At 33.8% G+C, this 22,612-nt stretch overlaps 3 protein-coding genes and 1 long non-coding RNA gene across 4 annotated transcripts; 2 read left to right on the forward strand and 2 right to left on the reverse strand.

Moving 5' to 3' along the window:
• Window positions 1-312: 312 nt before the first annotated feature.
• LOC105786141 (transcription factor TGA3) lies at window positions 313-5,281 on the forward strand. Its single transcript, XM_012612453.2, has 10 exons — window positions 313-539; window positions 1,682-1,734; window positions 1,827-1,993; window positions 2,084-2,155; window positions 2,472-2,531; window positions 2,598-2,675; window positions 2,854-2,917; window positions 3,483-3,754; window positions 4,229-4,453; window positions 4,861-5,281. Exons 3-10 carry the CDS (start codon window positions 1,841-1,843, stop codon window positions 4,999-5,001), a joined length of 1,065 nt encoding a protein of 354 aa, XP_012467907.1. The 5' UTR covers window positions 313-539; window positions 1,682-1,734; window positions 1,827-1,840; the 3' UTR covers window positions 5,002-5,281.
• Window positions 5,282-5,851: 570 nt separating this feature from the next.
• On the reverse strand, window positions 5,852-6,980 carry LOC105786145 (uncharacterized). The gene is made up of 2 exons (XR_001131330.2): window positions 6,768-6,980; window positions 5,852-6,501 (listed from the first exon to the last, which is right to left on the reverse strand). It is a non-coding gene; the product is annotated as an uncharacterized LOC105786145 (long non-coding RNA).
• A 6,780-nt stretch (window positions 6,981-13,760) lies between these two features.
• LOC105786144 (hypothetical protein) lies at window positions 13,761-17,119 on the forward strand. The gene is made up of 5 exons (XM_012612457.2): window positions 13,761-14,228; window positions 14,386-14,460; window positions 15,877-16,016; window positions 16,262-16,399; window positions 16,757-17,119. The coding sequence occupies exons 1-5, from the start codon at window positions 13,964-13,966 to the stop codon at window positions 16,961-16,963; spliced, it is 825 nt and encodes a 274-aa protein (XP_012467911.1). The 5' UTR covers window positions 13,761-13,963; the 3' UTR covers window positions 16,964-17,119.
• Window positions 17,120-17,247: 128 nt separating this feature from the next.
• On the reverse strand, window positions 17,248-20,349 carry LOC105786143 (phosphopantothenate--cysteine ligase 2). Its single transcript, XM_012612456.2, has 10 exons — window positions 20,182-20,349; window positions 19,930-20,060; window positions 19,719-19,842; window positions 19,586-19,630; window positions 19,402-19,487; window positions 19,028-19,080; window positions 18,834-18,893; window positions 18,123-18,224; window positions 17,887-18,006; window positions 17,248-17,749 (listed from the first exon to the last, which is right to left on the reverse strand). The coding sequence occupies exons 2-10, from the start codon at window positions 20,048-20,050 to the stop codon at window positions 17,510-17,512; spliced, it is 951 nt and encodes a 316-aa protein (XP_012467910.1). The 5' UTR covers window positions 20,051-20,060; window positions 20,182-20,349; the 3' UTR covers window positions 17,248-17,509.
• Between the last annotated feature and the right edge of the window lie 2,263 nt (window positions 20,350-22,612).

Below are 22,612 nucleotides of genomic sequence, written 5' to 3' on the forward strand. Positions count from 1 at the left end.
TGTATTATTATTGGAAATAAAAAGAATAGGGCTATGGAAAAGATGAGTGGCTGTCTGCTAGCTTTACAAACTTCCCAACCAATCATATTCCACCGCGTGGGTCCCCAACGGACGACCACCAGCAAATCCTTTAAAGGGCCAAATGTTCGTTATAATTTGCACCGGGAAATGACGTCAGTTATGATGACACTAATTGAGGCCTGAGGGAATAAGTGGCGTAGGTTAAGGGAGAGTAGGGTGCGTAGGATAAAAAAAAAAGTTATCCGCATATCGTCTTTTTCCTTATTTATATTTTTTGCTGCTGTACAAACACTCAGACGTTAATGTTTGACTAGAGATTTTTAGAAATAAATATATTTACAAATTCTTTCTGTTTATGAACTATTTTTAATTTTTGGGTTGTTTTCTTTTATTTGCTTTCATGGAGTGGTTGAAAATGCTGTTTTTACAGCAACAACAGAGTGTTTGAGTGTTCAATTTCTTTCTTTCCTTTTTTAATTGAAGGACTTTGATTATCTGAAGTTTTGTTGATCCATAAGGTTAGTAAAGTTTCTCAGCTCTCAAGTTTTTATGTAAATTTTGAAAGGCTCAATTTTCTATTTATTAAGATTAGTTAAGTTTCTAAATTTCAACTTTTGTTGTTTTCTATTCTGGGTTGACGAGAAACTTGAAACTTTTGAGAGATTCAATTTTCATTTTTCCTTCTTTGATCACATCAGTTTAGTAAATTTGTGCTTTACTGGGTTGGTGTAATCTATGATGGCCATGGAGGAAGTTTGGTATACTTTGTGGATGCTTGTAATTTGTAACATGTAACTTTGGCGCCAATTAAGAGCATTAGCCGAGTCTAGTTACTTACTAAGAGCAAGAACTGAATGTAAAAGTAGAGCTGGTTGTCTTGTATTTTGGTACATCATTGTGCAGTGAACTAATGTTTATCATGAGGGTAAAAGTACCACCTATACTAGGAGATAGATTGCATCTTGTCCCCTCTACTCAAAAAATTGAGCAAAGTAGTCCCTGCAAGTTAGATAAAAGAGCAAATTAGTCCTTATGTTAAAAATTTCATCTATTTCTATTACATGTGGCACGCTATGTGTCACTGTTTAGTTATTCTGTCATTCACACTAGCTTTTAACAGTACAAATGGATGATTTTTTTACAGAATAATCAGTTTGCTCTTTGATCTATAGGGAGTAATTTGCTCATTTTTTTAGTAAAGGGGGCAAAATTCAATCAACTCTTAGTACAGGGGCCTCCCTGGTACTTTTACCCAATTTTTCTCATCTAGATTTTCATGTGAAGGGAAATTGAATTTCATTAGGCTTGAAAATGTTGAATAGTATTTTCTTTGTTTTGAGTTTAAGAAAGATAAGAGGGGACATCTTGTTTATAACTTTGCTATGTTTCCCCATGCCTGTTCGCTAGTTATAGATATTCATTTAGAAGTGTTAGTAATTTCTTTTTCTAGTCATTTTTATTGCCTTTGGAGAAAACTAGAAACCTTCATCCAACATCCTTAATAGTAATGCACGCTAGAAAGAGAGGGAAACTCTTAACATAACTCAATTGGTCCAAACAAGAAAAATTATTAGACCCCTCCTACATACAGCTTAGATGTTCTGTAGTTCTTGGGACTTTTGCTAGTATTGAGATGATCTTTGTTGTGTTCTCGTTTCAGCATTTGTATCACTACATTGTTTTCCACCCATGGAGATTGATCCATGGATAGAGGTAAGGAAGCAATGTAAGCATTGTTGAAATCTAAGATTCTGTCCTCGGCATAAGATTTGTAAGCTATTTGTTGGTTTTTGGTTCTGTTCCAGTTGCTTGATAGAGTATGAGCTCTCCATCAACTGAACTTACCAGAAGGATGGCGATATATGAGCAATTCCACCATATAAGCAGGTGGGCAGACACCTTCAATGGTGACAATAGTCCAAATATTGGATCATCCACAATTGTTCCAGCAGATGTCAGGCTAAAGAACAAGGTGAAGTTGCATCGTAGTTTTATTTCTTGGTTGGTTAAGCATTTTCTTCAGTTTCAGGCTACAACTAATTTATGCTGATTTAAATCCTAGGCTGAATGTATAGCTTGTGAGCAAGTTGAACCATCCATTAGTGATCAAGAAACCAACAAACCCTCCGATAAGGTAATGAATTTGCCGCATTTGCTCTTTCTCTGCAAGACACATATCTTCCCTCAATAACATTTAAGAAATAATAGCTTTTTTTTTTTCTGTCATATGTGCTAATGCCTACTTGTGAGCATTTGTGCTTAAGGCATGCTTCAAAGTCCAGACATAACCCTGAACCCTTTTTACAGGAAAGTATTATAAAATCCAATCTGTGCGGCTCCTGTTCTGCGGCTGTGTAGCTGTTTTACATTTTAAATATATTAGAACTCCCGCATCTCCTACCTGTTTCAACTGTATTTATCTTTTATTTAAAGAAGCATAATATGTGCAGATACAGAGACGTTTGGCTCAAAATCGTGAAGCTGCTCGTAAAAGCCGAATGCGGAAAAAGGTAGATGAACAGTTATTTCATTGATTGAACATCTACAAGTACTTGTAAACTGATTTTATCTTATAGGCCTATGTTCAACAACTAGAATCAAGTCGTTTGAAACTAGCTCAATTGGAGCAAGAGCTTGAAAGAGCTAGGCAGCAGGTGAAGTGAACTCTCTCTCTCTCTCTCTCTCCCCCCCCCCCCCAAAAAAAATATGTTTTCTCTGTTTATCAACAAGGCATTTCTTTTTCCTTTTCTTTTTATTTTGAAGAAAAATATCTCTTTTAATCATGTTTATAAATGTGGCATATGTAACAGATTAGCTAATGCCTTAACGCAGGGTATACACATAGCCGGTGCATCAGAGGCTGGTTATTTTGAATTGTCTGGAACTGTAAACTCAGGTTTGTGATCTAATCTACTTCAATTATCATTGTTTTTGCTTTATAGATTGACTCGCAGAATATTAACCTTCCCGACATCTTAGTTCACTGCCATATATTTGTTTTATATGAGCAAGTTTTATCATCTTATTAGCACTTTTTTGAGATATTTCCTTAATTAAAGTGGTTATTATAGTTCAATGGCTTTCTTCACTAAAGTCATGAATGAAAGTTATTATGCTCGCTTGTTTACTAGCATAAATTTTGTATAATTTTCATTCTTTTGTAATTTTGACATTCACAATAATGATATTGCATAATTGGAATCGGTAAGCTAGTTGTTATTTCAAACAATAGAAAATTATGTCCGAAGGTCTCACAAATCACAATGCGAAGCACATAAGTGATGGAAGATTTAATTTATATAGCTTTCAAAGAAAGTAGACTTGTTTTACCTTATGCTTCATTAACTAGCAACCAATGAGCAAAGGTTTCCCTCCCTTTGAATTTCACATTTTTCTCGTGTAAATGTAAAGTGCATACGTCTTGCTTTCTTGTTTAGAATCTTTTCATTTGAATTTGGCAGGGATTACTTCATTTGAGATGGAATACAGACACTGGGTTGAAGAGCAAAATAGACTGATTTGTGAACTTAGAACTGCAGTCCAGGCACACATTACTGATATAGAGCTCCGTATACTCGTAGAAAGTGGCTTGAACCACTATTACAATCTGTTCCGCATGAAAGCTGATGCTGCTAAGGCAGATGTCTTCTATTTGATCTCGGGTATATGGAGAACTTCAGCCGAGCGTTTTTTCCACTGGATCGGAGGATTCCGCCCGTCGGCGCTTTTAAATGTAATGCTCAATCTCGTATAACTCTTATTTTTCTGGAAGGCTGCCAATTCGTTATCGATTAATATGAATAAATTCATCCCAAATTCTCTCATAAGATATCTACCCTACATAGAATCATGGAGATCTTCCATGTAGGAAACATTTTCTTCGGAGAAGCATGTACAGATCCTAATGAGCTTGCAAAAACCAACTACAGAAACTAGTGAATATTATTTCACCACTTGATATCAACTGTTGCATTAGTAAAGAGTAAAAGAGTAAAGTGAAGACAAGTACATTTATCCTCAACGATCTGAAGCTTTATTTGGATATTTTCAAATCTTTAGTTTCTTTTGTCTTTTCCTGGAGATGCCATATGAGCTACCGACTGAGGTCAATAACTTCTCATGATAATCAAATAGTGTAGGGCTGATGCACCAATAGTAGCTACCTTTCTACTCATGAATTATGGATTTTGGAATTCTGTTTGTTCAGGTTGTGGTGCCACAAATTGAGCCGTTGACTGATCAACAGCATTTGGAAGTATGTAATCTTCGACAGTCTTCTCAGGAAGCTGAAGATGCTCTTTCCCAAGGAGTAGAAAAACTGCAGCAGAGTTTGGCCGAGAGTGTAGCATCTGATTTGTGTTCAGGAAACTACAGAGCTCAGATGGTTGCTGCAATAGATAAATTGGAAGCCTTAGAGAACTTTGTAAGCCAGGTATGACATTCTTTGCTTTTCATCAGTTGTATCTGATCACTTGAACTTAAATATTGAGTTCAGTCTTTTAAATGAAAAATCAAAGCTTGAGAATGTGAGGGTGTTGTTGATGTGCCACTGATGTTTTTGTTAAGCATTTAACCTAAAACCAACTGATGCCGAACTTGAATATGATGATCACAAGCAATCAAAGACTCACGATATGAAATGACACCACTTTAACGGCTTTCACAGCTCGGAGAGGAGGGAGAATGGAGTTTCTTTATTTCATGACAATTTATGTAGAAATATATAACATATCTAAGATTGTCCAGAATTGTTTGAATAATTCTCAAGTGTATGTTAGTATATTATCCTAAGATGTGCACTTTGTTTACTGGATTTTGCATGTGTTGTTCCCAAAACAGGCTGATCACCTTCGCCAGCAGACGCTGCAGCAGATGGCTCGAATCCTGACAACCCGTCAAGCAGCTCGAGGTTTACTTGCCATGGGGGAGTACTTTCATCGTCTACGTGCTCTCAGCTCACTTTCGGCTGCTCGTGCATGAGAACCATCAATATGTCTAGGCTGTATTCACCAGAAGTTTGTTCCTCAACTGGTAAGCATTTGGATTTTTGGAGGTCTTGTTTTATGAACCACAATATATATGTATGTATATATATAGTTTTCAGAGAAACTTCTTGGGCATAAAACTTGTAAATATGAACCCTTATACTGTATCTCAAGAAGAATTTTAGGTCATTAAAGTTAGATTTACTGATGCTGTATAGTACTTTCTATATTCATTGGAAGCTGGAGAATTATATTAGCAAGCTGTGATTATCTTACTTTCGGCAATTTTTGGTTATTTCAGTTAGTGGGACAAGAAATTTTGCAATATTAGAATTTCACATTATAAAACTCAATGGTTTGCAAATTTATTGCATACACAAGGATTTAGGCTTGTTGAATTAACACAATGAATTTTCTGAAAAAAATTAATCATAACTTTAGACAATTAACTAGTAGAAGCCACCCCAGGTAAGAGTAACATTCTCTATTTTTTCCTTTTAAAAACGCTAAAGAAAAAGGTTGAAAATAACAATTATTTAGCACCATTATGTTGTAACTAGTCATATTTCCTCCGTAAACGAAAAGTTTGAATTCTACTATAAAAAGGGTCTTTGCTACTTACTTTTGAGTGAAATTCCATATAAAGCCTTTTTTTCTTTTAAATTCCAAAAATAAGTTGATTTTTTGAAAAATTACGGGAATGGACCGATTTTGATGAAACGCTTCCAGCTCAAAAATATTATCAGTAAAATGTTTCTAACTGAAAGCGTTTTTTGATACATCAACACTAAAATTGGCAATACCAAATTTTACTATATGAGCACGAAAATTTTACAGATGAGATATGTGTATAACAAATGTTTATTGATAATGTAATTATGCATGATAATATAACAAATATTACATAATTATGTATTATTCGTGCTCATTTGTACTATAAACATTTTGTAACAGGTCAATTTTGACCTGGGCCTAAAAACCCAAATAAAAATAAGCCCAAACTAAACCAACCCCAGTCCCAAAGCCCAAAATCAAATTCAAACCCTAAGCCCAACACCTAACTATTTTCGGAGGAAAGCAAGCCCTAGCCACAGCCCTCTGCGCCGCTGCCTCCAGGTGCGGTGTCAGCGCGTCCACTGCCCGAGGCCTAGCCCCCTTTGCACCAAAACGGAAAATTTCATCTCCGTTGACTTCGTCCAGGCCTGCGAACGAAACAAGAAAAGACGAAAGACAGAGAAAGGACAAAAAAAAAATAGTAACGAGAGGAAAATAAAACAGTGGTATCGTTTATTCTCAGCTATAAAAGACCGAACCATATGTAAACTTTTTTTTGACAGAAATATACACAGAAGAGTACAAAAAAAAAAAATCAAAAATTAAAAAAAGGTGATCTGCGCCGCTGCCTCCAGGTGCGGTGTCAGCGCGTCCACTGCCCGAGGCCTAGCCCCCTTTGCACCAAAACGGAAAATTTCATCTCCGTTGACTTCGTCCAGGCCTGCAAACGAAACAAGAAAAGACGAAAGACAGAGAAAGGACAAAAAAAAAAAATAGTAACGAGAGGAAAATAAAACAGTGGTATCGTTTATTCTCAGCTATAAAAGACCGAACCATATGTAAACTTTTTTTTGACAGAAATATACACAGAAGAGTACAAAAAAAAAATCAAAAATTAAAAAAAGGTGATATTTTGGTTTCTTTTTATTTCCGATTCGTTTTTTTTTAGATAGGAATAATACTAAATAGAAAGAGAAGAGGGATTACCTCCGTTAGTCCACCGTCGCCCTCACCTGCTCTGTTGAAATCGGAGTTGAAAGGGAGGCGCTGCTCGGCTAAGGACGGTGGGATACGGCCTGAGCCTCAATCGGTTTCAAGGACCGAAAATGGGATATGGTGGCCTAGGGTTTTTCTCCTCCATAAAATAGTATGAACGGGGTACGACGTCCTTAGAGCCAAATCTCAATGGCTCCAAAAACGGCGCCGTCTCGTCCCGGATATTCATGGCCCGACCCAATTGCCACCAAACCTGCGTGTTTTGGGATGGATGGGGTATTTAGAAATGGGTCCTTCAACATTTCTCCCATTCTATAATTTAAGCCCTTTCTGTCAGATTTCTTTTATTTTTGATTTTTCCCTGTAATTTTGTTCTGATTTCATTTGGGTCCTACGTAAAACGCTGCGTTTTAGAGGGCGGGGATATTTTCCCCTTTAGCCCCTCTTTGTTATCCGCGTATTCAATTCGATCCCTTTCTTTTATTTATTTGTGAATTTGCCCCCCCAGATTTCTGTTTTAAGTTCAAATTAGTCTTTTATTATTTTATTTGCTATTAAGGCAATTAATTTTCATAGTATCACCATTATTTTACTATTGTTATTGTTATTTTGTTAACATTGCTACCATTGTTATATTATTATTATTATTACTTCTATTATCACTAATATCATTATTTACATTCTTACTACTATTTTTATTATTATACATTGTTATTTTTAGACTATTTTTACCTAATATTTACTCATTTATTATTTATGGATTCACTATTGAAGTTTTAATTATTTTTAGTTTTAGTATTTATCTTATTTTTGTTTTCCATTCTTGTTATTTCTTTATTTTTGGTTTATTTTGCTTCAACTCTTACGTTTATTATCGTCATTTCATCGTCTACTTATTTACATGTTTACATTTTGTTGTACATACATTCAATTTTCGATTATTCATTACCATCATCAGCTTTATTATTATTGTCATTCATTGTTGTATTGTCATTATCATTATTCTATTGTATATATTAGCACTGTAATCCGTTTTACATTTTGCTATAAAATCACGTTACATTAATCTTCTTTGATATATTTTGCATTAAGCAATTTTGTAACTCAAAATTCGGGAAATCGTACCCTAATTTACTGGGTTTCAATTTTTTTCTCAACGAGCCTAAAGAACCACTGATTTTTAAGAAAATCAAAGTATAAGTTAAATAAAAACTTATCCTCGGGAATTCAAAAATGTTGTGTCCTAACTCATTGGATGTGGCACTTTGTTATCTCAAAGTAAAGATTTTTGAAAATACGAAGGCAATATTGTAACACCCCTAACCCGTATTCGTCGCCGAATTAGGGTTACGAAGCATTACCTAACAAACACAACCATTTTTATAATCAAACTGATCACAAACATAGAAATTAAACCATTTTCGCATGACTATTTATATATTTTACAATCCAAATCTAACCAAAATATACTCAAACCTATACATGCCATAAGATCGAGTTCAAATTTTAACAAAATACCAAAAGAAGTCGATAGTGTGATGACTATCTTGATGATCCCGAGCTCGTAACGCGTCTCCAAAATCTATAAAACAAATGAACAAGAACAATCAAAGTAAGCTTTTATAGCTTAGTAAGTTTATAGCATATCTAAAATACATATAAACGAACATATGAAAAATCATTATATGCTTATAATCAAGTTACATACACAATCATTAATTGCCTATACAAATTCCAAATATACTTATCATTTTCATTTCATGAATGCATATCTATGATCTTCCAAATACATATGTCAAAAGCTTATATTTTTACTTATCAACTACATGAATCAAATGCACATTTATACTTCTAATCCACATGTGCCGATTTCATACATGTATATTCAACAATTTCATAGTAACCAATATATGTACTTACTCACTAAACACATAGATCCAAACATTTATAAGCTCATCGAATACATATAAATAAGTATTCATATATTTATTCATTATATATATAACCCAAAATCATTTATATATATATCACATGCATATAATCACTTAATTTAACATATTCACCGGCACTTAGCCTGCTAGGCTTATAGCCTGATTCAGATCACCGGCACGTAGCCTGCTAGGTTTATAACCTGATTCAGATCACCGGCACGTAGCCTGCTAGACTTAAAGTCTAAATTAATTCACTGGCACTACATCCGCTAAGCATCGAGCCTGAATACCACGGGTATGAAATTGGTCTTTCACAAAATTCTTTATAAGAAAATTTAGATATTCTTTATATCTCATATAAATCTTTTCAATAATTGTATCTCAGCAAGAATAGAATTATTATTCCAATCTTCGTAGCAAACATACATTTGAATAACATCTCTATAGTTCATATCATTAAATTCGGTTCATAGAACTCAATACCGCATTCAATATTATACATATTTTCTTCTATATTATAAGCTTCAACTTATAAAACTCAAAGCAAACATTAACTACATACATATAATTCATGTGATTAATTTCAACTTATCGAGTTCAATACATACATTCGCTAACATACATGTAATCTATTAAATTTCATCCAACTTATAAAATTCAACATATATATATATATATTCGCTAAATATATATATATATATATATAGATATAAATAGAATCTATGCAATTTATTTTAACTTATAAAACTCAAATATACATTAACTAATATATATATATATATATATATATATACAATTCATACATTATATTTTAACTCATATACTTACACTTATACTGAAATAACTATATATGTATATTATTACCTATTCGATATTTCCATATATATAAATATACTTAACATTTAAACCTTGAAATATGTTCGAACTTATTCGAAAATATACATGTATATTCTTCAATTCCCACAGAGACATTCATTCAAAATTATTAAAGTATATACAATATATACCCTTAATCAAACTCAAAGATTATACTTACTTATACATATACATATTCAAAATTAACACATATATATACATATAATTTCTTACTTATACTCAATATATATAAGTATTTATTCATATATATACATGCTTATTCAATCCAACTTATACCAATATTTGATACACATGCATATATATATCTTTATATATCTATTCAACATCATGTAAACATATATAACAAACAACATTAACTAAATTCAAACTTTATTCACATATATACATACCTATGTTCGAATACATCACATACCTATATATTTAGTTCCATATCTAAATTATTTACAAGGGCATTGATGTATATATATTTGTGTATTCATACTCATTCGAACCTAACACACATATATATATACATAATTTTCATACTTTCCATTCAATTTATATACTTTTAAATTTTAACTCAACATAAATACATTTGATATTCATACATATAAACTAATTTAATAAAAATTAAATAGCTAATAGACTTACCTCGGACGATGGAAAATCGAAGTCGGACGATTATTCGACTAATTTGGCTTTTCCCCGATCTAACTCCAATTTCTTTGGTTCTTGATCTAAATATATTCAAAATAAGATAATTTATTTATTAACACATTCAATTTAATCCAAAAACACATAAATTGGCAAATTACTATTTTGCCCCTAATATTTTCACTTTTTGCAATTTACTCCCTATTGCATAAAACACAATTTATACAAAATTTGCCCATACCACACAAGGGCCGAATATTCATGGTTCTCATACAAGTCCACACATTGCATTTATTTCACATTTTAGTCCCCAAAAAATTTAATTTCACAATTTAGCCCTATTTACTCAATTTCACTAAAAATTCCAATACAAAACATATTAATCTATCACATATCTTTCATTTTTCATCATCAACTATCACAAAGTCTAAGCATTCATCAATGGCACATTTCAAAATCATCAACAATTCACAAAATTAAAACATGGGTTTTGAAGAACACAAAGCAACGATCTCTAAAACATAAAAATCATCAAAAACCGAACAAAATCCATACCTTAATCAAAGCTTGAAAGTGCCGAATGAAATAAGCTTTAAACCCTTTTATTTTCTCTCCAATTCGGCCAAAAGATGAAGAACATGGCATTTTAATTTGTTATATTATACATATATTAACCTTATTGTTAATTTACTATATTAACCTTTACTAATATATATATAAAACATATATAATAAGGTTACATTAGTCCTTTGCCATCCACTAACTTACATAGTGGGCTAATTGCATAATAAAACCTCTAAATTATAAAGACAACAACAATTAGGCACTTTCATATTTAACCACTACATTTTTATTTTACGCGATTTAATCCTTTTATTTAATCAGACACTCAAACGGCGAAATTAAAGCACGAAATTTTCACACTAGTAAATTCACACATAATAAACACAGAAATAAATAAATAAAAATATTTTTCTAATTCGGATTTGTGGTCCCGAAACCACTATTCCGATTATGGTCAAAACCGGGTTGTTACAAATATTTTGCATTTGGGACTTTGAAAAATCGAGCCCTAACTTACTGGGTTCCGATTTTCTTCATCTGACTCTAATGACTGATTATCCTTTTAAAATTGAAATAAAGTTTTTAAAAAATAAAAAATGACAAACTTATTCTCAAAAATACAAGATGTTATGTCCTAATTTACGGAATGTGACATTTAGTCTCTTCGAGATAATGAGGCATTTTATGCATTACAATCAATTCGATTAATTTTAATTAGATCACAGTAAATAAAAAGGATCGCATTTTAAGTTCTTGCTAGGTTTTCAATCTTCGACATTAAAACACTAATTAATCAACTAGGTACCAATTTTTGGCCGCTACGGGGGTGCTAATACTTCCTCGTACGTAACCGACTTTCGAACCCATCTTTCTAAATTTTGTGGACCAAAATCGCTATTTTAATAAAAATCAAATGGTTTATAAAAACAACCATTTTTCGAAGTGACCCGATCACACCTCACCAAAAAAAGATTGGTAGCGACTGCCGTTTTCATTTTTCAAAACCCAAGTCGACCCCATTTTTATAAAAAAAAAATGGTGTCAACACATTTGTTACATTATCAATAAAAATTTTAAACTCTATAAGTAAAAAAAAATATAAAATATAGTGTAACATTTAATCTTACGTTGTTAGTTAAAAAAGAAAGTAATCCCACATTGTCTATATATACACATCTCATATTTCACATCGGTTTATATAAAGGTTTGCTTTATAAGTTCTATTTCCACATTAATATTTGTCAAAATTGACCCATTCCCATAATTTTTCAAAAATCAGTCTATTTTAGTAATTAAAATTTTTATTTGGTAATTTAGTCCTTACTTTTATGGAATTTAATTTGTGGGAGAATGATTCGTATATTTTGGAAATTATTTTTCCTTCGAATGTAATTTCTTAAAATTTTCATATATAATTAGAAAGTTAAAATTAACTTTTGAGATAAGATTATTCTTTTCATATTATCTTTTTATTTTAAATACAATATTGTTTCACCACAAAATCATAAAAGTTATTTAATTTTAAATACTATCGAATTAAATTTAAAATTATATTCCAATTTAAATATATATCAGATATTTTAAACCTATTTTAAATTTAATTATATATTAATTTTGAGATAATGTGTTAATTTATGATAAAATAAATCAATATTATTGAATATTTATTAAATGGCTTAATAATAAAATAGGATAAACATCAAATCAATACATGAACTTTGATTTATATATATATAAACTTTGATTTTAATTTAACAGTACATATTTAGAGAAATAAATACGTGTATTTATTTTTATATTGAATTAATATAATTGTTTATACATGCAACATATCAACAGTGATAATTCGATAATGTTGTTCATATTTACGAAAAATAAATTAAATCGAAATTTCATATATAAAATTGCACAAAATCGAAATTCACTCATAATATTATATATCGAATTAAAGTTGGGCCAGCCTGATCGAAAAGAAATCCTTAATTAACTAAAATTTTGAGAAGGAAATTAGAAACCCAGCGGAAGCGGAGTAGACATGTCCATGGGCCGGGCCGCCCGGCCCGACCCGACTGCCCGCCCGAAATATGGGAGGGTTCGGGTAAAAATATAAGCCCGAAATATGAGCTTGGGCAAAAAAAACGAGGCCCGCTTAAAAAATGGGCCGGGCTCGGGCTCAACTTTTTTGGCCTGAGCCCGGCCCGGCCCGACCTGAATATAATAAATATATATTTTTTAATTTTTAATTTTAAAATACTTTAAAAATATTTTTTTTTATTTTTTTAAAATATTTTTTGTGTTTATTAAAAACCGGGCCGGGCTCATTATTTTTTCTCGGGTCGGGCCTGGGCAAAATTTTAGGCCCATATTTCGAGCCGACCCTAAGAGTCGGGCCAAAATTTTTTCCGGGCTCGGCCCAAACCCGGCCCTGCCCATGGACAGGTCTAAAGCGGAGGTTAAAACTTGTATTAAAACGATTAACTGCCATAGACCGAAGCTGTACACAAGCTTTCAGGTAAAAGGAATTAAAACAGGTTAAAATATGCTGTTAGTTCCTATACTTTGACAAAATTTAATATTTAGTCCTTATTTATAAAGTTAAAATTTATGTCCTCCCACTTTTTTGATTGAAAAATATTAGTCCAGACATTGAAATTACAAGTATCTTCTGTCGAAATTTATCAATTCAGAATTTTTATTAGAATGTTTTCATATAATTTGGCATATGATTGATAGAAAATAAATAGGTTAAATTACAAATTTTGATAAAAACTACAAAGATTGGATTATGATTTTAAATTAAAAAAGTAAGAGGGTTAAATTTTAACTTTTAAAGTATATGGACTAAATCTCAAATATTATACAAGTACAGGGACTACCAACAAAATTTAACCATTAAAATATTTATTTGTCTGTGAACAAATGAAAATAATTTTAGGAAAAATTTTTAATGAAAAAGAAAAAGACAGTGAAGATTCAAATATTGATTATCAGAACCTATTCACTTCCTTCACGTCATCTTTCTTTTTTCCTTTTCAATTTACCGGCTCTGCCATGCAAAATCCCCAATTCTTGTCCAGAAAACCCTAATTTTTTTAATTTTCTAATATATCTTATTTTCATTTCCTTTAATTTTGATTTTAATAATTCAAGCTCATAACCCATCTGAAAAAGAAGAAAAAGGAAATGAGCAATTTGAGGGCTGTTTGTAGACCACACATGGTCTTCACTTCATTGATGTGTAGTAGCAGGCACCACTACCTCCATCAAGCTCGATCCAGAACTAGAGTTTCCTTTCGAAACCCTGATTTTAGGTCATCTTCCTTCTCTCCGTGGCTCCATTTGTCCAGAGATTTGAGGAGGAAGGAGCCTTGGTTTCGGGTCAATCAAAGAAGAACTGCCGTTAGGGCATCGAATTGGTCCGATCAAAAGTCTCCCTATGAAACTCTTGGTAATTGTTTTAGCCCTTATCCGCTATTAGCTCGATGAGAAAAGCGCCGTTCTTTTTATCGTTTGGTTATATTCCAGAAAACAAAATACTTCTAACAATTTCTTTTTCTGGGTCTGCTAATTGTAATTATATTGGAACTTTGATTTCTAAACAACAGAGTTAGAAAGGGATGCTGATGAAGAACAGATAAAGACTTCATATAGACGTTTGGCCAAATTCTATCATCCTGATGGTATGCGTCCCTTTAAAGTTTCATAAGTGACATATGTGTTCTTACTGACTTGATTTTGTTTTCTTCCATCTTTTGGGCATTGGTGTTGTGATTGAGAATGAAAATTTTGCGTTGGATTATTTGGAGGTTGGGCAAATTAAATGTAGGTCTTTAAATAAAGTGATTAGAAGTTTAAAAAATAGAAATGGTTTATACTGAACTCTGTTTTATTGATTACTGTTGAGGGTTATAAAATGAGCTGAACAACAAGGAACATCAGGGGTTTAACTTTTAAGTAGTGGGATTAAGGTAATATCGTAAGAGTTTAATTGCCCTTGAAGGTGGCTTTTGCTCAGAAACAAAAATAAAGAGTTCTGATGTTCTAAAAAGTTAGAGAGTTTGGCCTTCAGATAATTTTGTATGGCTTGCAGCTTCAGCTAATGGGCTTTCGGGTGGAATTGAACTATTTGAGATATTAGGAGTTTTTGGTTGGTAAGAAAGGTGACTTGTGATTTTACATGTTTGCTGGGAGAACTGTTTTGGAGACTTTTTGGCAGAGATGAAATCATTGATCTCAATTGTTTCATGCTTGTTTGTGATGATTTCTGTCTTATCTTCCAACAATTCCCGAAAAGGCTTTTGCATTTAGCTTTGGTGTCATTCTTCTTGATTTTATTATGCCTTTTGAAGTCACTTTGATGAAAGCTTTAGTTTCATGCATTGTTCAAGGAGTTCTTACAGAGTTGTCTCATGGGTGGGGTGATCTCTTCTAACTGGTTTTTGTGGTTAAATTTTTTTGTTCAAGTTTGGGTAATTCTTTGTTGTTATCATGGATTTCCATGTTATTCGGGCATTGGTATAAGCTAAGGGAGCTGGGGATTTGAGCTGCTAGAATGATGTTTGGAGGTAATGTTGCTTTGGATGCTCAATTGTTGATTGTTACGCAGAATTTTTGTAAGGTTTGAGGTGTTTTTTGTTTTTTTTTTTTACCATTGTAACCTCCTTTGAGTTTTTTTTTTTTTTTTAAACAAAATTTTACTTTGGCCGAGCAAAAATATATATGTGTATGGTTTCAATATTATAGTAAATTCTTTTCATGTATTTTCTCATCATTATGGTTTCACCATTAGCCCTTTGTCCAGTAACAGAAAATTAGATTGCAAGGTTATTATGTGGTAATGGGAGAGTTTATCCTTAGCAATTATTTGGGGTATCCCTCTTGGTAGGACGTTTCCCGTGTGAAATTCTTTTAACTGTATTATATAAGAAATCAGCATCTGAAACGGTTGAGAGGAGAGTGTAATGATGTTTTGTTGGGGTTAAATTTGGATGCTATAATAGGTGTTCTTATCGAGTACTGAAAATTTGTTGGCATTTCAGCAATTTCTTAAAAATGTGGAATCTATTCTTACTAACTGATCATTTTGCAATTTGAAGTCTATGATGGTAGAGGGACTCTTGAAGAAGGTGAGACTGCTGAAGCAAGATTCATTAAAATTCAAGCGGCTTATGAACTGCTCATAGATGGGGAGAGGCGGAGGCAGTACGATATGGATAATCGAGTCAATCCAATGAAGGTAAGATATGCTATTTTATGGAATCGAACTTTGCTTGGGAACTGGGTTTACTTAGATTTGCATTTTCTGAGTGATTCGTCATCACCCTTTTTTCCCCCCTCTCTGAAATTGAAGATTGAAGCTGTGCAATGAGAGACCTAATATCCTCGATCCAAATTTGCTTGGGAACAAATTGGATTGTTCCCCCTCATTTTACTCTTTGTCAGCTACACTCTTAAGAGTCGCATTTCCTTTTCTTTTTCCAGGCATCTCAAGCATGGATGGAGTGGCTTATAAAAAAGCGGAAAGCTTGGGATCAGCGTGGAGATATGGCTGTTTCTGCTTGGGCTGAGCAGCAGCAGCGTGAGCTGAATCTCCGTGTCCGCCGTCTTTCCCGTTCTAAGGTAACTAACTACTTCCGAAACTTCTCTAACAATATAAATGTACCAGGGTGGACTTCCTAAACAAACATTTCCTGGTTTGCCGCCCTATGTGTGGTAAATTTTAGTTGTATAACCAGTGTACAGCAGTAGAATCTAAATTGAAGTACACACATGCTTTAGCATTGAAGAAATTGAATGAACTTGAAACTAATTCCAAGTTGACTCAAGATCCGAAAGACTGTTAATATTACTATTTTTCATTACCCTATACACAATCAACTTCATAGCATTAACTTTTATGTTTCAGTCAAACAGATGGTGATTCATTCCAGCGTAGTTGCTAAATATCTGAAAATATGTATTTGGGTGAAATTGCAGATAGATCCTGATGAAGAGAGAAGAATCTTGGCAAAAGAGAAAAAGGCATCAATGGAACACTTTAACAGTACACTTAAGAGGCATACGCTTGTGCTAAAGAAAAGGGATTTAATGCGCAAGAAAGCAGAAGAGGAAAAGAAAAAGGTTATAAATCAGCTTTTAGCTGCAGAAGGCCTTGAACTCGATACAGATGATGAATCTCAGTAGAAATATATTATGTTGTACATATTAATTTCTTTACGTACCTCCTTATTAGATCCCTCCCGCATATACATAGATGCATACTTTTGCGCTTAATCCAAAGGAAATACAGAAACTGTATATAAATTTATTTCAAGTTTAAGAAAGAAATTGTTATTCCAATGCGGGTGTATGTGTTATGGTGAATGCCTGCAACTGCATGTGCTGGTGCAAAATCTAGCCCTTTTTTGTCCTAGAATGCTAACTAAAACTTGGAAAGAGAAGGGACATTTAAAATTTGACACCGCAAATAGGAAAATTCTAAATGGCATTTATTACTCATTGTTTTTCTTAAGATGGAAATGAAACAGAAGCTTTGGCTAACAGAGATTAGCCATAATCGGTTATAGACTTAGTAACAGTGTTGGAAATGAAAACAATTTGTTACAGACTTTGTAACAGTAAACAAAAACTGTGTTTATGTTAGATTACCTTCAAAGGATAAACGTAACGTGTGTTTATGAAAGATATGTTGAATATATCAAGGGATCTCCTGCTTGCCTAGAGACAAGATCAAGTGCTAGGATCTTTTATGTAAGTTGAGTGTCGGTTCACAAGGAGTTCAATCAGTGGATCCTCCACATCAGACCCAGCCCAAGTCTTATCCCGGTGAACTGAAATATTTCCATTATCTGTGACAACTGTGACCACCTCTTTCCGGGTCAAAAGCTCATTGGCTACAACTGCATGCATTTTGTACTTTTTCAGAGCCATAATGGCCTTCTCTAGGAGAATTTTTGAATCTGTCTCAAGCTGTTGATCGAAACCAGATAAAATGGAGCCAATCAATTCATGATACATGACACGAAGAGCATTCATTTGAATAACAACTTTCAATAAGTTCTAGCTTCCAAAGCAAACAATAAAGCAAGTGCACCACTGTGTCTGACCTTGAAGGATATGCAGAAAGCCTTGGGAGTCCATTCCGTCCTTAACACTGAGAGCATCTTTGGCACTTGCATAAGTCGCATGTCCAAAGGGCCAGATGCTGACTGAATCTTGTGCTCTACCTGTGCAATTAATCAGTGTTTTTGCCAAAGAAGAGAGAAATTATAAATGAGTATTCAAATGAAAATAATATTTCAGTCTAGAAAAGGAAGATGATTTCATTATATTGAACCAATACCATGCTCTTCCAAGGAACATAAAAATCAGAGACAGCAGCAGCAAGATAAAACATTGCATGAGGTCCAAGGGTTCTCATTGATGAGGCAATGATCTTTAACATCTTCACTTGCAAGAAAAACCATTCAGGTCATAAGAGATGGTTGCTGTATATGATGAATTTCAGATGTTTTCAGTGTAATAACAAAGGGCATACTTAAAAGCTATTTATCTAATGACAGTGAGAACTAAATATGGTTACCAAATCTGAAGAAAAACTAAAAACATAGAGTGACTAACATTTTCTCCTAAATTTTACTTCAGAATATCTCTCCCAGTGCATTCATCAACATAGAGAGGTCATGGCCTCAGCCAAAGCTATCATTATGCTTTGCCAAAAGCAAAGATAAGAGACCATTAAGTTAAAGCAATTTTAACCAAAATGGTAGCTCACCCATGAAAAAGCATATAATAATGGCTAAAGCTATCACTATGTTTTGCCAAAAGCAAAGAGGAGAGACCATTGAGTATAAGTTTTTTTTAGCCAAAATGATAGCTACCCCAGGAAAAAGCATATAATAAAGGCCAAACTTTTAAATATATTTACTGTACACTCGAAGCTTCACCCACAAAATACGCATTATGAGTTCCCAAAGGTACAAATATATCAACATTGGCAATGGGTCATTAATATGAACCTCAAGGAGTCATATGAAAGTTTATTGAAGCCAACCTGAAGATACTCAAATATGGTTGCAAAGGGTAGCTTCAAAAGGAGACCATCTGCTACTGCCTGCAAGAAAATGCGATGACGCCAACTGTTAAAACAATGTTGATAAGGCTTGCAACCATTAACTAAAAGAGCCACAAGCTATATCAAAGATAAAACTAGAAGAACGATTAGTTAGTAATGTTGACAGCCCATACAGCATGATGATCTCTAATGGCCCCCTTCACTGCTTCAGAATGTGATTGCCGCACTGAAATATTAGACATAGCCCAGTAAACTCAGTAGGAAATTCCAGCACATTATTAGCACATATTGCAGGTAAAAATTGGCAGATCAGTGTCTTAACATATATAGAAACCAACATGAAACAAAGAAGCACATTTCTATTAAATTATGATTACCCCTCCCCTTCTAGAATTCTTTAATGAAGTAATTCAATAACTCATGTGATACAAAATAACCTATCAAAAGCCAATTTAATGCATTCGAGTCATGACCGATATCAAATTATAAAATAAAGAGAAAGATTCCACTAAAACTGTATAATTTGGGGTAAAGATAATCCACAAACCTTGAAAATTGAAATCATCAGCGAGCTCAAAGCATTCCAGCAAAGGATCCTCAGGAAGAGACCTGCAATACGGCTGGCAGGTTCCCCTACACACACAAGTTGAAGAATCAATACAAATATCCATTGAACACAAACAAAAAATAACCGACCGTGGAAATAAACAATCAACAAAAATGAAATTCACCTCCGATACAAAAAGATAACCTTATATCCAGCCTTAATAAAATACCTGCAAAAAATAGTTTCACTCAGTTAAAAAGGAGCCCACCATTCAATAAAAAATCTCAAACTGCTCAAAATTCCTTCACATTACTTACTCTGTAGAAGCCGCTCCTCTATTCCCTGAACTAAAATTATCAATATACCGAACACACCGCTGCTCCAGAGGAACCGTAGTTCCGCCTGATGTCACGCACACAACCCTCCTCCCTCTGAATTCTCCTGAAAAATACGAAATGGCATACATATACATACAAATATACGGTACGGAAAGACATACGCAGAATTGATTCGCTACAGGTACCGTACCAGAAGGAGAATCAAATTGGATGAACTGATTCAATTTGTCAGTGATTTTAGCGGAATCTTTGAGAGGAGGAGCTGACTCGAAGAACGAATCGATCTCCTCGTGAAGAGCTGCAGAATCCATTTCAATTCCCCTAGCACAAATCAAAAAAAAAAAATTCATGCAAAATGAACCCTAGTTGAATTGAGCTTATAACAACATCCAGAATATTAATCAATATAAAAAAGTTTCAATCATTTGGGATTGAAACTTACCTTAAAAAGAAGGGAAAAAACTGGAGAAATGAGAAGTAAAAGGCGAGTATACAATGAGTAAACACTGGCGATAGATAGATGTGTATAAATAGGAGAATCACCCAACTCCTGTAAATCTCTTTGATTTGGAAGTTTTTATAATTTCATCCTCTAACCAAGATTGTTTTTGTGAATTATTTAATTTTAAAATTCAACAATTTAGTCAAAGAAAAAGACACTTACCCCTGTAAAATAAAAAATACATTTATCCTGCAATGACCGTTTTACCCATTAAGTTTGAATAAAATTTCAAGCACATTTTAAATCAAAACTTATTTCTACATTTATTATTTATATATGCATCTTTTTTAGGGCAATTTACCAAAAAAAGCCGTTTTTTTCAAAATTTACCGAAATGGGCCGATTTTTTTATTATTTACCAGAATTGTCCATTTTTCGGGAAATCGCGTCCACATCAGCACAATGTCCTGACATGTAGCGCGTTCCGGGGGACGCAATTTTGACGTTTTTTCACGTTTGGTTTTTTTGGCTTTTAGGGTTTAGGGTTCAGGCTTTTTAAGGTTTTTAGGTCTCGAAAAAAATTATTTCGAGTTGACGTTTCTGAGCAAATAATATAAAATCGCTTCTACCAGGATGCTATTTGAGAAGAATTAGAAATCGCTACTGTGGACGCGATTTTGCTACTGATAACAAGTTTAATGAGGCTATAAATTAGGCAGAAAATGTTCTCAGAATGCATAAGTCATAGCAGAAACAATTTAGAGAAGCTAAGAAAGTTAGAGTTTCAAAATGAGTGAACGTATTAGTGCTGTTATTTACTACGATGGTGAGGTTTGCCACACCGAGAATGGTGTTGTTTTTTTGTCGGAGAATACGGTGCGACTGTCATTTAACCAGAACATAGATTTGACAGAATTTCGTAAAAGAATTAGGCGTAAAATCTTCGGAACGACGCCAATGAAAGTTCTGTCAATCACGTATCGATTTTGTTCTTGTGTTGATCCGGTGACATATGACTCGTTCGACATAAAAGGTGCTCGTAGCTTGGAGGCAATGGTGCAGACTCATCTTGCTAGTTGAGCATCTTATATTGAGTTATATGTACAATTTACGTCGCCAATTGATGTACTTTCGTCCGGTGTTCGAGATCTATACACGACCCCTGGCCGACACTCGGTTAGCGGGTTACAAAATACGGAACAGCTCATGTTCGGTAGCGGTGTCGAATGCGCATCCCCCGCAAGACACTCTATCGGTGGATGGAGGAGCATGCATATTCCGAATATTACATTTCAATAACCGATCTTCAGACTTTTATAACAAATAATAAATTAATAATTATCTAAAAATACATAAATAAAAAATCTTAAATAATATTTAAAAATTAAATTTAATACTTGTACAAGCCCAAATTGCCCGGCCCACTCAAAACAGGCCCAATTAACAGCCCAATACCCACTTAAGCCTAATTACCCAAACAATTAGCCCAAACCCCCAAAACAGAAACCCTAAGCAATTAGCCACACATCCCAACAGCAACCTCACTCTCGCCGCCGTGAATGTCGCAGCATGACTCTCCCCTGCGCACGTTGCACACACATCTGCAGCAACAAATATCAACTAAACAACAACGAGAAAGAAGGAAATAACAAAAAATAACAGCGCAACAATAATAGGAAATAATGATTTTCGTTTGGATTTTATTTTTTCTTTATTTCGATTATATAAACCGATTGAAGATCTGTAAAATTGGGGAATATTCAGTGTAAAAAGAAATACAAAAATACAGAGAAATAGAGAAAGAAATCAAAAGAAAAACAGAAAATACAAAGATTTTTTTTTCTTAAGGTGAATCGGGTTCTTGCAGTTTTATTTTTTTTCCCTTTTCTTTTGCATTTTTGTTTTTTTTAAGAGGTAACAAAGAAAAGAAGAAGGGAAGCTTACCTCTCTCTGGCCAAAAGCGTCGATCGGCGCCACCTCCATCGCGATTGGAGCTGTGGCGCACGGTGGAACGGCGGCGCGGCGGCTTGAGTATAAAACCCTAGCAGAGAACAAAAAGTGAGGAGGGGTGCAGCATTCTTTTTGTTTTAAAATGGGTTATGAAATTTTTAAAAGGAAAAGTTGGGTTTTATTGAAACCTCAAAACAGCGTCGTTTTATCCAAGCCTTGACCCACGCGGTGACCCGACCCGAAGGGGAGGATCCGATCGTTTGGCTTTAAAGGGTAAATTACGCATTGAGTCCCTCCTGTTCGTGGCGCGTTGCAATTAAACCTGCTTTGTTTCTTTTTAAATTGAGCCGCAATTTTTATTTGTTTTTCAATTTAGCCCATTGCTGCGCAGCGTTTTTGGAGGGAGGGAATAATTTCCCTTTTGGTCCTCCACTCTTGCGCACGCATTCAATGTGGTTCTATTTTCAGATTTACTTCGAAT

This window comes from Gossypium raimondii, chromosome 1 (genome assembly GCF_025698545.1).
Source record: "Gossypium raimondii isolate GPD5lz chromosome 1, ASM2569854v1, whole genome shotgun sequence".
In the NCBI taxonomy this organism is placed as follows: domain Eukaryota; kingdom Viridiplantae; phylum Streptophyta; class Magnoliopsida; order Malvales; family Malvaceae; genus Gossypium; species Gossypium raimondii.